Below are 18273 nucleotides of genomic sequence, written 5' to 3' on the forward strand. Positions count from 1 at the left end.
TGTGCACTCTCTTTCAAAATAAATAATTATTTTTTTAAAAAGAAACAAACAAAATGATCCCATTTTTTAAATGGGCACAGGACTTCAATAGTCAAGAAAATATACAAATGGCCAATGAGTACATGAAAATGACAAGATGTTCAACATCACTCATCATTAGGGAAATGCAAATCAAAACACAACAATGCAGCCACTATGGAAAATAGCACAGAAGTGTCTCAGAAAAATTAAAAACGGAACTACGATATGACCTAGCAATCCCACACTGGGTATATATCCAAAGGATATGAAATCACTACTGAACAGACATTTACACTCCATTCACTGCAACATTGTTCACAACAGCCAAGACATAGAAACAACTTAAGTGTCCTTCAACTGATGAACAGTTAAAGAAAATGTGGGATATATTAAAACAGAATATTTTCAACCATAAGAAGGAAGAAATCCTGGGGCGCGTGGGTGGCTCAGTCGGTTAAGCAACCAACTCTTGATATTGGCTCAGGTCCTGGTCTCATGGTTCATGAGTTCAAGCCCCACATCTGGCTCGATGCTGATGGCACAGAGCCTGCTTGGGACTTTCCCTCTCCCCCTCTCTCTCCCTCTTCCCTGCTCACACGGTCCCCCTCTCTCAAAATAAATATTTTTTTCTAAAAAAAAATGAAGAAATCCTGCCATTTGTAACAACATGGATAGACCTTGAAGGCATTATGCTAAGTGAATAAGTCTGACAGAAAAAGATCAATACTATATGATGTCACTTATATGTGGAATCTAAAAACATGAAACTCAGGACAGAGAGTAGAATGGTGGTCGTCAGGGGCGGGGGGCAGGGTAAATGGGGAGATATTGGTTAAAGGGTACAAACTTTCAGTTATAAGGTAAGTTCTGGGAATCTAGTATATAGTCACCATGGCGACTACAGTGAATAGGACTGTGTTGTGACTTCAAAGTTGCTGGGAGAGCAGTGTTAATGTTCTCACCATAACAACAATGGCAAATGGTAATTGTGGGAGATGAAAAGATGTGTTATCAAACCTTATTGTGATACATTTTTTTTGCAATATATACATCTATCAACTATCCAAAAAATCCATACGCAGAATGGAATAAATGTCAGGCTAGAAGATACGTAACACATACTGAGGGAATGACTTAAAGAAATACACAATGGAATACCACCTCATGCCCGTCAGAATGGCTATTATGAAGGAAAGAGAGAAAGAAAGAGAATCACAAGAAGGATATGGAGAAACCGGAACTTTGGGCACTACTAGTGGGAACATAAAATGGCGCAGCTGCCGTGGAAAATAGTATGGTGGTCCCTCAAAAACTGAAACATAGAATTACTGTTTGATCCAGTAATACCACGTCTGGGTATAAACACAAAAGAAGGGAAAACAGGAACTTGAACAGGTATTTGCGCACCCATGTTCATAGCAAGCACTGTTCCCGATCGCCAAAACGTAGAAGCAAGCCAAACGCCCACTGGGATGAATGGTAGACAAAATGCAGTATATATAACCAACAGAATTTTGTTTGGTCTTAAAAAGGAGTAAAAGTCTGACACATGCTACAACATGGATGGACCTTGAAGACGTCATGGTAAGTAAGAAAGACACAAGAGGACAAATATACTGATTCCATTTACATGAGGTAACTAGCGTCGTCAATTCATAGAACCAGAAGGCAGAATGGTGGTCACAGGGAGCTGGTTGGGAGGGCGGAATGGACGGTTTGTGTTTAATGGGAAAGAGAGTTTGGGTTTTGCAACATGAAAAAGCCCTGCAGTCAGATGGTGGTGTTGGTTGCACAAAACTGTGAACGTGCTTAATGCTGAATTCTGCACCTAAAAATGGTGACAGTGGTAAATTTTATGTCTATTTTACTGCAATAAAACAATGAACATGCAGTTCTTAAATAGAAAATGATTTCCTTAGTTAAGTATGTATGTGTCTGTTCTTTCCAAAGATGTATTCATATAAGGAGATAGCTCAATGTCCAATTGTCAGGGTGCTCCCTACAAACTACCCTGATCGATAATTTGGTCTAAACATATGAACACATGAATTCTTAATTCAGAAATCCTATTCAGTTCAGTGATATCACCTTGGTTTCTTTTTTTTTTTTAATATTTTTTTGAGAGAGAGAGAGAGAAAAAAAGGGGGAAGGGCAGAGAGAGAGGGAGACACAGAATCCAAAGTGGGCTCCTCACTGTCCACACGGTCAGCTCAAAGCCCGATGCAAGGCTCAAACCCATGAACTGTGAGATAGTGACCGAAATCAGATGCTCAATCAACTGGGCCACCCAGGCACCCCTCACTTTGGTTTCTCATTCTGTTCATAAACAGGAAAATAATGATGGTCACCAAAATGCGGTAGCATCATCAGCCTATCATGTAGAGCAGAGGGAGGCAAACTTTCTGCAAAGGGTCAGGTTAAAAAAGTATAGGCTTTGCCAGCCATAGGATCCCTGTTGTAACCTCAACCATTGTATTGCAAAGCTGGCCACAGACAGAAAGGAGTGAGCATGGCTGTGTTCCAACAAAACTTTACATAAACAGATGGTGGGCTACATTTGGTCTACGTGCTATAGTTTGCTGACCCCCAGTGGAGCGGGGAGTATTGAGCAAACTAAAATACTGCTAGCCTAATAACTAGCCCATTTAATCATGGTTTCCCCTTCATGTTAAAAGCAATGGATCAAAACCCAAAAGGAGATAGGGAGGTAGTCATGACAATTCGGGACCAAATATGTAAACTGCCTAGGGTGGCCTCATCATCAAGGGGCAGTAGACAGGGCACAAAGGACAGTGGCAGAGGCAGAGACACAAAAATAATCCTGGTAGGAAATCTGGCACCCAGAAACCAGCAGGAATACTCTAGTGGCCTGGGGAGATATCTGAGATATAATACAGAAAAAAAAATCTGGGTTGACTTGATGTATTCAAAGCACCTTGGACAATGTAAGCACTTCCATTTTTGAATTGCTCCTCTGAACAAAGCCAAAGGCGTCATGAAATCAAAGATGACTAAACTCAAGAACCTGTCTCCAGAAGACTATTACCTAGAAACACTGGGTCAGAACAAAAGGTTTGAAGGTCAAGGCATTACTTCATATGGTAATCATCCAATCTGACTTGACAGTCTCTGTTCTAACTAATTTAGAAGAACTGGTCTGAAAATCTGTCAGGGACGTGACAAGCAATCCGGAAAATCACTTCTAGGACACACACTGCCCATTGTGGGCTTGTGTTCGTTTCGTCTTTCCTCTTAAGGAGAGCAATGAGAAAGAAATATTCGAGAGAGTAAGACACCACATCCTCTTTAAAAGAAGACAAAAGCATATACAAAATTATGTATCTGGTAAATAAACCTGATTTCATAAAGACACCCTCTTGTGAACGTAAGCATATGAACTAGGCACTTGGTCTGCAACCTCTAGGAAGCTTTATTGAATCATCCTTGCAGACCCCACTTGCTGAATTGCACGGGTCAAAGGTCTTTCCTGAGCCAAATAACAAAGAGGCCATAAAGGCAGAGTTTTGCAACAGAGTCACCCCTATTTACTCATACCTACTTCTTTTAATCCACGGGCCCAAGTTTTCTAACCGCACACAGCCAGTCCTGACAGCTGTTCTCATAGCCCTGCAATCAGATGGGCCATATCGGAGCTGCCCGTGTAGAAGAATAAAACTCTAAAAAGTCACATGAAGAATTAAATCACAGTTACTACTAGGAGGGGGTGATAAAAATTCTTTTCCTTCATGACAGTGAAACATAATATGGTCTTGGTTAGTTATATAAGTGAGACCATCATCAGAGGCTATATTAAGGTACAGCCTTCCTAAATTATTTTATTTTTGCATTACTAACAACAAAATGAAAGTCACAACAGATTGTTTATAGGTAACATTTAACTATTCTTAAACTTTGAAATATATTAGTATTAATAGTATTAGTATTGTCATCTTTCCCCTCTTAAACTGAAACATCAAGCAAGAAAATGTCATACTTATAAAAAAAATTTTTTTTAATTAAAAAAAAAAAAACCACACGCATTCACAGCAAGGAGCCAGAAGAGGGCGCTATCTCTATAAGCTTAGCAGATGCCAAAAAAAAAAAAAAATAAGATCGGGTTTTCAGTTCATTTTCTAAGTTATTAGTGATCTAGAAAAGGTCCATCATAATTGTTTATTATATTTGCTACTTTGCCAGGGGCTTTCAAACTTAAAATGCATAAAAGATTATTTGGGGACTTGTTAAATACACACTGTTGAGTCTCCCCTGGTCCCATAGCATCGGGAGATTTGAATTTGAAACAGATCAGAGCTGATCCTGGAGCAGAGTTCCCAGAAGCCACAGTAAAAACCTTCAATGCAGAGATTGTCAAGTGTCCCACGGTGAGGGGCAGGAGGTGACAATACCCAAAAGGCTGGGTAGCTGCCTACAGAAACACTGGAGACCCCATGAAGGTCTGTATGTTTTGATCATTCTGAGGCACCCCAGATGGACCGCAACTATGGCATACAAGGAACTATTTTCAGACAGTAAAGCTAAATATCAAACTATGAAATCTTGGACAGGGAACAAAAGCCAGTTTATAATCAGAAAAAAAATTTAAGTAAAGCAAAGTATTTAAAATATTTTTTGTACCATCTACCCGCAAAATAAAAAAAATGGAGTTCATCTTTTCTTGCTTTTAAATCTTTACAAGGGTTGGGAATGTAGCACAAAAAACTGCTACAATATCTATTATTCTTCATTGGATTACTACTTATACCTTATCTACTTTCAAGGAAATTTGGGGAGAATTTACCATAAACGGCACATATCTAATAGAACCATTAAAAGAGGCACATAAAAAAGAAATTGGGTGACAATGGGCATAATTATTGCTGGAATTACTTCCATTGGACATTAAATTTGGCTCACGGTTTCTGGATGCTAAAAAGGAAACGGAGGCCTAACTTTTCATCTGTAGGTACCTTCTTGGTATCTGACTGTATACCCACAAGAAAAGACTTCCGTATGTCAAAAAACATAACACTGTGGGCGTAGCTGACAGAAAAGAGCTAAGAGCCTGAGCGTATACAGAAAGGACAGCTGCAGAAGTTCACACAGGTGGGAAATACTCAACTCTGTGAGTAATTAGACGAATTTGATGAAAACCACAGGAAGCCACTTGAGACTACCAATGTGGTTTGGCCAAACTGACAAAGTTGTGTTTGCTTTTCAGGATAATTCCTACTGGTGAGGAGGGCACACGCTTCCCGGAGGCGATGTTCCCCACGTTTCACCTTATCCTTTTCTTTCTAGAAATATTCAGAGATGTGCTAAAGATTTATCTACAAAGAAGTCCACTGCACTTTTTTATTTTAGTAATACTATAAACTTCCAAAAATGTAACAGCAAAACTGGAAATTCCCTCACTGTGCAATAGCGATTTGGTTCAATAAATGAAGTCACATTCCAATGATGGAATGAGATGCGGTTATCAGAAATTATATAGCTGATGACAGTTAAGGATATGGAAGAATGTTCTTTGTGAATTATTATGTAAAGAAATAGTATAAAACCATATATATGATTTGATCCCAATTATGTAAATCTATTAGCTTGGCTCATACAAAATTGCCTTTATTTAATCATTTTTACCTAAAAACATCAATTTCTTATGGTTTGATCTCAGTACTCTTAAAAATGTATGTGTGTAGTTATGTGCGTTTATGTGTATATTTATATACACACACAGGGGCACCTGGGTGGTTCAGTCAGTTAAGTGTCCAACTTCAGCTCAGGTCATGATCTCACAGTTTATGGGTTCGAGCCCCGCATCGGGCTCTGTGCTGACAGCTCAGAGCCTGGAGCCTGCTTCGGATTCTGTCTCTCTCTCTCTCTGCTCCTCCCCCACTAGTGTTCTGTCTCTCTGTCTCTCAAAAATAAACATTAAAAAAAAAGAACTATATACACACATATGTGTGTATACACTCACAAACATACATACATTTCCTCACCAAATAATAGAAATAATGTATATCAAAATGTTAACAAAACATTTCAGGGTGAAGTCATTGTATTTTCAACATTATTTGGTATGCTTTTCTTCACTTCTTTTTTTTAATGAAAATATATTACTTTTACACTCAGAACAAATGTAATTTGAAGTCACGTTTCAAGAGATAGGAGGTAATGGGGCCAGAGTGTGGTAGGACAGCTCACGTACCCTGCCAAGGTCGTGTAAATGAGCACACACTTCCCAGGGGGCAATTGGGCAAAACATATCAAAGCCTTTTAAGTGTTCACACATTTGATTACTCATTCTTCTTCTAAGAATCTATCTAGAGGAAATAAAGAGATGCCAAGATAGTATAGGATGTTCATCACAGAGTTATCTGTAATATGAAATTTTGAATACCTTGATGCACTCACTGACAAGAAGGAACAGGTTGCATAAAAGATAATTCATCCATCTGATATATTTTATGCAGTGGTCAGGAAGTGTCTTAATAGCATAAGAAAATGTGCTAAATTGAATTTTAAAAGCGACATTTTAGTCTATGTGCTGCTGAAGCAAGCACTAAAAGCCAGAGTAAAACCTACATATAGTCTGATCATATATTCGTTTAAAAAATTATCAAGTCTGTACATGCACACACATACGCACAACATCACACAGAAAGAAGACTGGAAGAGTATGTGTGTGCATGTGTGTGTGTGGAATTAACAGTGGCTTGTTGAGCGGTGGGATTTTTATTGCCTTCTGTGCACCCTTCTGTATTTCCCAAATATTCTGCAATAAGTATGCATCCCTTCTATGATCAGATGAACAATTCATTTTTAAAGAGAAAAGAAAACTCTCTTTACAAAATGGGAGGAGGGAATGTGGGGGAAGCAGGTGGAGTCATGAGGACCAGCTAGGAGCTACTACACTGTAGGTGGGAATGAGGAGCAGGGAAGATTCTAGGACTGGGGAGGCAGAAATGTCAGGATTTGCTGACTGACCGGATGCGGGGAGGGAGTCAGGTATGATTCTCAGGTGCGTGGATTAAGATTAGGATTAGGATAAAGACGAGGATAAGGAATACGGGCTATGGTAGCCTGCTTCCTGATGGGCTCCAGGGCCCCTTGCCTCCTGACACCCCTGTGCCGTCCCCTTCCACCCTGAATCGAGCAGACCTGTGTCACCACAGGATAGAGCGGCAATGACAGGGAGAGCTTTCTGAAGCTAGGCCATAAAAGAGATGGAAAGAGACAGAAAGTAGGAAGCAGAATAGAAGTTCCCAGGGGTTCTGTGGAGGTGAGGGAAGGGGAGAGCGTGGAAAGATGAAAAATTTCTGAGTATGGATGGTAGTGACGGCTAGACAGCAGGGCGAACGCACTCAATGCCACTGAACTGTGTGGTTAAAAACGGTTAAAATGGTAAATTTTATGCCGTGGGTATTTTACCATAATAATTTTTTTTTTTTTAAATATAAAAGGGTAAGATTCTGCCTTTGTCTCTCTTGGCCCACGAGCCTGGGGGAGGCCGGCCACCACGTTGTTGTGAACACACTCGAGCAGCTGCGTGGGGAGGCCCAGGTGTGGAGGGACCCAGGGTTCCCGCGACAGCGGCACTAGCTCGCCAGGTGCGTGCGTGAGCCCCGGAGAAAGCAGATCCTCCAGCCCCGGGCAAGCCCCCAGCTGGAGACAGAAACCACGTAAAATAATACTGTTTAACCCACTACACTTTGGAGGAATTTCCTACCCAGAAATAGAAAGAGGTACAGATCTGAGCTGTCTCATACTTTCTCGTGGTTTAAACCACCATCTCGTTTCTCTGGCTTCGGATTAGGATGTGGGAGGCTGGGAAGAGCCGTGTTCACACCATTACAGCAAACACTGGATAATACGCAGAATCGGAGTCTGGAACACATCACAGAGCAGGGATTGTCGCGGGCTCCCCATCAGGGCCCACCAGGGGATGCCAGAGAGACCGGAAAGCAGAGGGCTCCCCATCAGGGCCCACCAGGGGTGCCAGAGAGACCGGAAGGTGGGAGGTTCCTGGGAGCATCCGCTGAGAAGAGGCCCACCTGGTACCCACTTCCTACAGTTACCATCACTGTGTTCCCACAGGGCTCCCTTTTTGCCTTTCTTCCTCCAATAATACCTGTCTAACCAATTCCCTAAATTAAATTCTCTTTGCTCAAAGCCCCACGTGGTTTCCATTTTCCTAACTGGTCCTCAGAGCATACCGCGCGTGGGTTCAAGTCAACTCCTCAACTACTGTGCCAGCTTCTCTCCCAGGGGGCACAGATGTAAGTGAGGTAGAGTTCCCACCTGTCCAGACAAGCCTTCATCACCTCACCCCCACTGCCCTTCCCGACGCCCGCCTGCCAACCCCCACCTACCCCTGGTTTAGCTCACAGAACCATGTGTGCTCCCCCAGCACGGCACTTTTCTGGGTCTTTCCACGCATTTTGAGCGCATCTCGCCCCAAATTGGACAATAAGAAATGAGACACCTCAGCACTGGACGAAGCAAGAGTAGAGGAGGAAGGAATTGGGGTTTTTTCTTTTTTTGTTGTTTGTTACTTTCACACCTTGGGAGAAACAATAAAAGGATGATTTTGTCTCAGGCTGCCTTTCACTGTCTGATTTTTCTTATCTTACTGATATTTTCATGCTGGTGGAAAGTCAGTGGACAAAAAAGAGAGACCCAGGAGTTCAGTTTCAGTCCTTAGCTCAGGTGGCCGCCACGCTGGTTGCTTCTATTCACTTCTACTCACTGGGAGAGTGCCAGAAAGACGATGAAAAGATAATGAGCATGCACGCGCACACACGCACGTGCACACGCATGCACGCATGCACACACCTGTGTTCCGGCCTGCAAATCAATTTCCCTGATTCAAATAATGATACTAAAACTTTCAACAGTGCATAAAATAGTTGCCAGGAGAGGTCTTCCCAGACTTGTTATTGAGAAATTACAGGAATTTCACTCCCTACAGTCTTACTGTTTGTGAAGTAGAAACTGAGTGAAAAAAAAATGAGAATCTACCACCTGAAGAAGACCCCAGCCCCCCAACAAGAAAATTATTTTTTTAAGTACAGTCTACTCCCCAACATGGGGCTTGAACTCACGACCCCAAGATCAAGAGCCACAGGTTTACCGACTGAGCCAGCCAGGTGTCCCCCCCCCCAAAAAAGTATTTTAAAGTCACAAAACAAAGCCTAAAACTTAGACTTCACGCTGCCAAGCCCGCCCAGATTATGCCCTAAATGGGGACGATGGGCCTGAGGGGCCAGAGAAAGGAGTTAGTGGAAGAAGCAAATCCTAGTGTGCTCCAGAAGGCCTCGGTACACAAACAGATATGTACCTGAGATATGATACTTTCACGGACGGGTAGTATTTAGGAAACAGTGTTAACAAGGCTGCTTGGGATAGAAGGGGGGGGGGGCGGTGAGGAAAAGGGTTGAGAAACGGTGTCCCAGGTGAGATCACACGCACTCGCTCACCCTTTTGCTTCAGCCTGCCCGTTAGCACTGTGCTTCCTTCCAAATTTCTGATCAACTTGGCAGAAACATCGTTTTTTCTCGAGTAAGGAAAGTCAGGAATATGATCCAGCAGAGAATTTAATGCCGACTGAATGTCAACTTCAGCCGACCGTGCCTTTTACAAAAGCGGAGTGTCAACACTCCAACAAATGGCTTCCTTTCCTCACAACGCATCTGGGGTTGTGGCTACATAGCTTCTTTCCGGCAGAAAAAAGGTTTCAAGCCGCCCCATTCCCTCTAGGTCAGCCTGGGCTCCTTGTGTGCAGCCCCCGCTGTCACACACGTCAGAGGATGTGTGTTACCACCATGGACGAATGTGATTCACAGAGCATGTGAGCTCTGCTTTATTTTGATGACACGTGCGTGCGCTTTTGTCTGAAAAGTTGTCTTCCTGCCCATGCAGCTCACATCCTCTGATGTGGGCACCTCTGTTACCGAGGCAAAATTAGTTCTCCCCCTGGTTTCCAGTCCCAGCTACCAATTATACCACTACATCAGCTTTGCAAAGACTCTGTAAGATATTCTTGTGGTACCCAGACCATATGCGCATTCACGCTCCTACAATCACGACATGTGCTCGCTTCCTAATCATCAACATCTGCTAAATTCTAATCCTGTTCACTCTCCGTGGCCTTCAGTTATTCAGTCATTTTGGCCAAGTCTCAGGAACAAGGTATTGTGCTTAGTGCTGTAAGGGACTAGATTTTCAAAGCATAGTTTCTGCTTATGGAGAGAAAGGGAAGTATGCAAATAGTAATACCACGTAAGGCACTTGCCACAAATTTTGGAAAAGATGGGACAACCCAGAGCTGCCCGTGTTTCGGAGGAGGGAGACCTCACTCCCACACGCAGGGAAAAGCAGGCGGATTTCAGCAGTTAGAACTGAGCTAGAGAGGGGTGGTCTGCAGTCAAAGGCGCTGAGCAGGGTGGGCCAGGGGGCGGGGGGGGGGGGGGGGGGAAGCATAACCGAGCAGAACTAGAGGTCAGAAAGGAAAGGCCTGTCTACCAGGACCTGTAAAGTCTTGTGTATTCAACTCTTAACACCAAATATTTTAAAACTGGGAATGTATCGTTTTACTTTAGTAAAAACTTAAGGGCATTTACCTTCAGTTGGAAATTTCTTGGCTCGTTCCTCAAAGAACCATTCTCCAGTTTTTATTTTCACATTTCTGAAAAACAAGCAGACAGGAAGCCTCAGATAGCGATGTGGTCGGTGCCGTATTTGGCTCATAAGGGGGAGGTAGATAGTCTCACAAAAGATTAGTCTCGCAAGGTTCCTCAGAGTTCATGTTTCTGATCTCCCCCTGCTAACTTTACAGATCCCCTAGAGAGGTTAAGCAACCTGACTAGTTAAGTGATCTGACTAGTTAAGCAATCTGACTGGTTAAGCAATCTGACTAGTTAAGTGATCTGACTAGTTAGCAGCAAGGCTGGAAGACTATGCTTGGGTATATTTTACCCTACATGTAATAGGTACATGTAATGTTTGCATACTAACATATGTGTATGACCAACACATATTAAGTACTTAATGTTTTCTGAAGAAATATACAATGAGAAACAAAATTGCCACCAAAATGGTCAATTTATGGGGTGCCTGGGTGGCTCAGTCAGTCGAGTATCTGACTCTTGATTTTGGATCAGGTCATAATCTCACAGTTCATGGATTCAAGCCCTGTGTTTGTGGAGCCTGCTTGGGATTCTCTCTCATTCCCTATCTCTCTGCTCCTCCTCTGCTTTCTCTCTCATGCATATGCACATGCTCTCTCAAAAGTAAATAAATAAACTTTAAAAAATGATCAATTTATTATGTTTACAGCAGCAAACAGTGGCGTGAAGGATAGTCAACACAAAATCCAACGCTGCCTATTTGGCTAAGAGGGAACTCATCCCTAGGTTAGGTTAAGGTTAGTTTGTGTTAACCACGACGTTTACTAAGAGCTAACAGAGTAGCTGAGAAGTTTCCTGGAAGGCCCTGAAGTCTGGAATATGGGATCAGTGTACTTCATGGAGATCCGGGACCTGGGTCCGAGTGGACCACCTGAGAAACAGGGGAAATGACCTGTTCTTGCCCAGCTGCTCGGCCAACACCCGCTAGGGTACGTCTACACCCCTACACCTCCAGTCTTGGTCACATGTGGAACAGGATGCAGGGCCCTTTATATGCTCACTGACTGAAACCAAAGTCCCCAAATGCATTGTGCTCTTCAACAGTTCCCAAATTTCTGGAGAAGCCACTGTCAACCTCAAAAAACCTTGGAAATGTAGAATTGTTAACATCCTTTTAGGATACAAAAAAGTAAACACACAGATATTACAAGTTATCCACACCCTTAAAATGATGTGCCACAAAACTTGCCAATTCCTGGGTTATGAAAGTTTAAGAAAAATTAAAACTGTACCTTACAAATTCTCGTCTATGTTTACCGAAATAAGTGTTCTCCACTGGGTTCTTTTAGGCTATATATGAACTCAAATGCGTTTTTCTGAATGAATGCTTACAATTGCTGTAAATGTAAGCAAATTCACAAATATATGTCCATCTACATGTTTTTAAAAGAAATACCCTCTTTCTCTACGGAGTTCTAGTAATTGTTAGAAGATACTAACCATCTTTCCCCCTTTGTCTAGTTAGAAACTATTATGTTCTCTGATTAGTAAGTAAACCATGATTCCCAATGCTTAGCGACTAGAACAAGAGAAAAATACACGGGGCATTTATAAATTGTGATAGAAGAATTTTGATAATCAGTCACTACCGTTCAGAGCCAAAATATATAAAATGTTCAACTGTGATATGTGTCTAGAGAGACAGAGAAAAGTTTGCACCATAAAATTGAATATCTAGTCTTTGAGAACTCAGCACCTCGAAAGGGCCCCTTCTGGCGCAAGAAAGCAAGCAAGGGATCAACCACCAGGGGAAGTTTGGAGAGATAAATGGGCCAGTGGTGAATTCACGCCCCTCGAAGGGCCACACCCACCAATTTCTCCATGCCTGTGGGGGCCTCCTCCATCTTTATCAGCAGGGCAAGGTCTAAGTATCAGATGAGGAGAGTCAAAGAGCAAAATCAAATGTGGAACCAGGAGGCTTCCATCGAATGGATGAACTCCACTTCCTGGATTTCTTTTCCTGGTGGTGGTGACCCTTTCAGCTAATCAGGGCTGTCACGCTTTGCAGCCATTATCCTTGTGTCCAAAAGCATCCGTATACAAGCCGGGGCCGGGAATGGGGCAAGGGCTCAGACCGGAAGGAGGTCGGAGCTGAGAATTCATCAGTGAGTCAAACCACCACCCCCTACAGTCAGCAGTGGCTAGCCAGACACAGGTGCCTGGCTGAGAAGTAAGCGCCCAGGTGCATGGCCAGGAAAGGAGAGCTCAGTGGAGGGAGGGGGGAAGCTGAAGGCACCCGAGTAAGTCAGTGTTTTATTACCAAGTCCTCCTCTAGCCTAGTGCTCTAGGTTTCAGACAGAATTAAAATATACGTCGCCTGGTGCCAGTCATCTAATTGAACATCCCAACTGAGTACTTGTGAAGTTCAACAGGAGCTTATTTGGCAGGACAGATTTGGACACAAACTTGCACAAATTTGGTCTCTCGGGCTTGTCTGTGTTTAAATAATAGAAGGATAAAAATGCCACAGTCCTAAACCACATGCCAAACAGCACTTTTTTACTTTGAGGCTGTTTGCTTCGAGAACAGATTTGAGCCGGATCTCCCTAAACACTTCTTGCAGAACCAGCCGTTCCTAAGCAATGATTCCCTAAGACCCTTAATAAAGGCTCCCTGTGCACACCAATCCCAAGCTGCAAAGGGATTTGTCTTATCGTCTAAGACAGAGGTGAGCAGATCTTGCAGTGATGACACCATCACATCTGTCCTCAGTAGGGCCAGCGCAGGGTAGACTGACTCACAGTAACCAGAAGAAGCGTTTATTATTTCTTCCCAGATGATTGATCAGAATCTGCCTATGAAAGCTTCTTGGAATGAAATATGGCCCTTTGTAGCAACGTGGATGGAACTGGAGAGTGTGATGCTAAGTGAAATAAGCCATACAGAGAAAGACAGATACCATATGTTTTCACTCTTATGTGGATCCTGAGAAACTTAACAGAAACCCATGGGGGAGGGGAAGGAAAAAAAAAAAAAGAGGCTAGAGTGGGAGAGAGCCAAAGCATAAGAGACTGTTAAAAACTGAGAACAAACTGAGGGTTGATGGGGGGTGGGAGGGCGGGGAGGGTGGGTGATGGGTATTGAGGAGGGCACCTTTTGGGATGAGCACTGGGTGTTGTATGGAAACCAATTTGACAATAAATTTCATATGTTGAAAAAAATAAAAAAAATTAAAAAAATTTTTTAAAAAAGCTTCTTGGAACATTTTCTGAGCTCAGCAATAGGCTAATGCTTTTACATTCCTCAGAATGGAGACTTGCGTCTTTCAAACTTCTTCAATCAATTGCCAAATACATCTCAAAAAGCAGAAGCCGAGGGTTGTGGGGACAGCAGAAGATGCAGAACTAGGAGACCTGAATTCCGTGCCTGACCTTGTCAGTAACACTGCATGAGGATCACTATCATCATAAATGCCAAGCTCGTGGTGCATAGCCAGCTCTTACTACACTTCTGGAGGTTCCAGCGTCCGTTTTCATAGCCTTGACCTCTGCTAATGCTGTCATTTCATCAGTAAACAGGAAATAACAGTTGGAAAGCCCTTTGCAAATTCCAGCATACACACTCGTTCAATGATACAATGAACGGATGACCCTAACAGAAAGACAGTCTGACCTGTTACTCTCAGCGAGCAGTGAGCCCAACAGGCCTGTTGGAAGGCAGTGTTATTTTGCATTTAATTACTTGCATCTGCAGATGGCTAGCTGTCCCATCCACGCTGGATGCTCTTCAGAAAGTCAGCATGATGTCCCTGGAGTTGCTTAATGTATCTTCCACCATGCAAAGGACAAGAAGTGGAAAGTCGGTCTGCAGAGTCAGGATTCCTAGAAGGCCTACAGAAGCACGTTTCTCTGGGCAGATCTGTTCTCCACCCAACGTCCTGATGGCCAGGGTGCCTCAAGAGTGCCCTGGTGGCTCATCAGACAAACAGGCTTCAAAAAGCCCAAGTGAAGAAGCCTAATATTGTAAAACTGAGATCAACCTAACCGCTTTGCATGAGCTTGTCCACCTGCATGGTCATTCCCAGCCAGAGCAACCTTGTGCATGCAGACAGCTGATTTTTTTTTTTTTTTTTTTTACTTCAAATAATCTTGCATCTAAGATGGTTTTTAGTTACAAAGCAAAACAGGTTTTTTTTTTTTCCTGCCAGCTCAGTAGATTGGCTTTCAACATTTTTACAGGAAAAAAAAGACTGATCATTGTGATTAAATCCTCGGTAACTAGGGGAGGGCTCGGGGAATCGAGATGAAGATACAGAAATGACTGTATCGAGCTGTCACCACCACTTCTTGTGAAACATTAATAACTCTGCCTCACTGGACCGCAGAGAGAAGGCAGGTCCCCTCTGTGTCACTCTCAGGGCTGTATCCACAGCCCCAAGCGTGACTGAGGAGCAGGGCAGGGGCCAGTGAATGCAAGCAGCTTGGTGAATGAGTAAAAATGCCCAGCTCTGTGGGGAGCACCCTGGGGACTGAAGAGATAGGATGGGACCCTGCTGGCGGTAAGCACTGAGGTCTAATGTGTGTCAGACTCAGGCACCCGGCAGAAACCGTAAATGAGGAAAGCGGGCCATTGTGAGACAGTAAGGAAGAGTGGGCGCCACGGTGAACGGGAGAACCCACGGCCCATTTTAAGACATTAAAACGATAAATATTAGACCCAGGCCCCAAATATTAGACGCAGGCCCCAAAATAAACAAGGCCTGTGGGCTTATGCAGCCTGTTGGCCACAAGTTTGTGACTCTTGGTTTGTTACATCGGATAACTAATTGACAAAAGTGAGAAAAATTCCACTGTGGCCACACAGAGCTGCGCTTAAGACCTCAACAATAAAAATCAGATTAGAGGGACGCCTGGGTGGCTCAGTTGGTTAAGCATCTGACTTTGGCTCAGGTCATGATCTCACAGTTTGTGAGTTTACGCCCCACATTGGGCTCTCTGCTGTCATCACAGAGCCCACTTTGGATCCTCTGTCTCCTATCTCTGCTCCTCCCCTGCTTGCATGCTCTCTCTCAAAATAAATAAGTAAACTTCAAAACAAATCGGGTTAGATGCTGCACATCACCCTGTCTTCCCCAGAGATTGAAGGGGGGCTTCCCCATCACTCCCCTGCACCACCACATGAATGGCGAGAGATAGGGAGCACGTAATAACTGAAGAGACAATGGAGAGCCTCTGACAAAATGCCAGCCGGCAGGAGAAACAGAGTCCCGAAGACCAGAGAAGTGGCCTTCTCAGAAGGTGCACCACAGGGGAATCCAGGGCACATTCCAGAAAGCACTTGGTTTTCAAAAGTACCTAAGCCCAGCCTCCAGGAGAAGGAAACAGAAAGACATAAGGACAAGCCAGGCTGACATGAAGAGACATCAGACTCTTTTCGGAAAGAAAAATCTAGGAAACTAACAACACAAAAGCGGAGTGACTGGTGACCAACCAGAAGGAACAGAACTAAGGGCCTAGGAAATGGAATCAGTGACACAGACTCAGTAGAGGCGCTGTTCTAGAACATGAACTGAAAAGAAAAGACATTAAATGTTGCAGGAGAAGATAACACAAATGGGGGATACAGAACAAAGCCAACCTACATATTAAAAGGTATTTTTTAAGAAGCAAGGGCAAGGGGCATAAAAGATCATCAGAATAGTCACATCCAACTGAAGAAAATGTTACTGAGTCAAAAAACAAGCTGACCTTCACCCCCCCCCCCCCACCACCTCCGTTAGGATGACTATTATCAAAAACAGGGACGCCTGGGTGGTGCAGCTGGTTAAGCGTCCAACTCTTGATCTAGGCTCAGGTCATGATCTCACGGTTTGTGGGTTTGAGCCCCGCGTTGGGCTCTGCACTGATGGTGCAGAGCCTGCTTGAGATTCTGTCTCTTTTTCTCTCTGACCCTCTCCTGCTGGTTCTCTCTCTCTCTGTCTCTCTCAACATAAATAAATAAACATCAAAAAATAAAAACAAACCAACCAAGCCCTGAAAATAACAAGTGTTAACGAAGACGTGGAGAAGCGGGAGTCCTTGTACACTCTTGGTGGGATTATAAAATGGTACAGCTACTACGGGAAAGAGTATAAAAAAATTAAACATGTGAGGACCATATGAGCCTGCAATATGTCCCAAAGAACTGAAAGTAGGGTCTCAGAGATATTTGCACACCCATGTTCACAGCAGCATTTTTTACAACAGCCAAAATGTAGAAGCGACTCAAGTGTCCATCAACAAACTAATGGCCAAACAAAATGTGACATACTCGCCCTATGGAATGTACAGCCTTAGAAAGGAAGGAAACCTGCAATATCGCTGCAACACGGAGGAGGCTTGAGGACATCACGCTCAGTAAAATGAGCCGGTCATAAAAAGACAAGTACTGTACGATTCTACGTCTAGGAGTACCTAGGATATGCAAATTTACAGAGACAGAAAATAGAATGCTGGTTTTCAGCGGGAGGAAGAAATAAGGTGTTGTTTAATGGGTACGAAGTTTCAGTTTTGCGAGATGAAGAAGTTCTGGAAACAGATGGTGGTGATGGTCATACAACATGAACAGACTTAATGCCACTGAACTGTAGACTTAAAATCGCTAAGTAGTAAATTTTATGTTGTATATATTTTACCATGATTTAAAAATATATACATATATATATTTTTTTAATCATGGTAAAATATACATACATATATATATATATATATATATATATATATGTATATATATATAAACAAGCGGGGCACATGGGTGACTCAGTCAGCTGAGCGTCCAACTCTTGATCTCAGGTCAGGTCCTGATGCTGGGATTATGGGATGGCTCCATGCTGAGCGTGGAACCTACTTCAGATTCTCCCCCCCCCTTCTCTCTCTCTCTCTCTCTCTCTCTCTCTCTCCCTCTGCCCCTGCCCACTCCCACTTGCACAACACTCTCTCTCTCTCAAAACAAAACAAAACAAACAAAACAAAACAAAAAACAAAAGCAAGAAATCCAAGGGATAACTCAAAGGAGCTTGAGGGAGGGCTACTGATATCATCCTCAAATATGCCATGACTCAGACAATATGCCACCCACTTGCTCTTCTGGGGCAAAAAATCCTTCAAGAGGCACTTTAGTTTATTGAAAAATGAATCAAAGTGAAGAACTTGCACATTGGCAAATCATGGTCTCAAAAGATTGGCAACTAGTGCCTGAATCTATTAAAATTTAGACTTAGTTTACTAATTGTAAATATAATCCTAAAACCGTGCAGGTGACAAACATAATTACTGAGGGAGATATTATAAAACATAAAAGTAATAATTTATAACAATATAGATACTTCAAAATATTTGACAAAATGAATAAAATTTATAAAACATTTCTGTCTCTGTGGATTCCTGTCTCTACTCTGGATACCGCATGTGAGTAGAATCATACATTTTTCCTTCTAGCTTATTTCACTTAGCATAATATTTGCAAGGTTCATTCACATTTTAGCATGTGTTAAATTTTCATTCTTTTTTATAGCTGAATGATATTCCATAGCATGTTTATGCCACATTTTTTTTTATCCCTTCATCTGTGGATGGACACTGGGTTGTTT

General features: G+C 42.9%; 1 protein-coding gene across 5 annotated transcripts in view; it reads right to left on the minus strand.

Annotated features, from left to right (window-relative positions):
- The window catches only part of SYTL3 (synaptotagmin like 3), an 81334-nt gene that overhangs the window by 49713 nt on the left and 13348 nt on the right, over window positions 1-18273 (minus strand). For all 5 annotated transcript variants that reach the window (XM_019412690.2, XM_019412689.2, XM_053904310.1 and 2 more), the window contains exon 3: window positions 10641-10705. In XM_019412690.2, the coding sequence (XP_019268235.2) occupies window positions 10641-10705 (65 nt within the window). The remainder of the gene's footprint in view (window positions 1-10640; window positions 10706-18273) is intronic.

This window comes from Panthera pardus, unplaced genomic scaffold (assembly GCF_024362965.1).
Source record: "Panthera pardus isolate Hobbes unplaced genomic scaffold, ASM2436296v1 HiC_scaffold_17, whole genome shotgun sequence".
In the NCBI taxonomy this organism is placed as follows: Eukaryota; Metazoa; Chordata; class Mammalia; order Carnivora; family Felidae; genus Panthera; species Panthera pardus.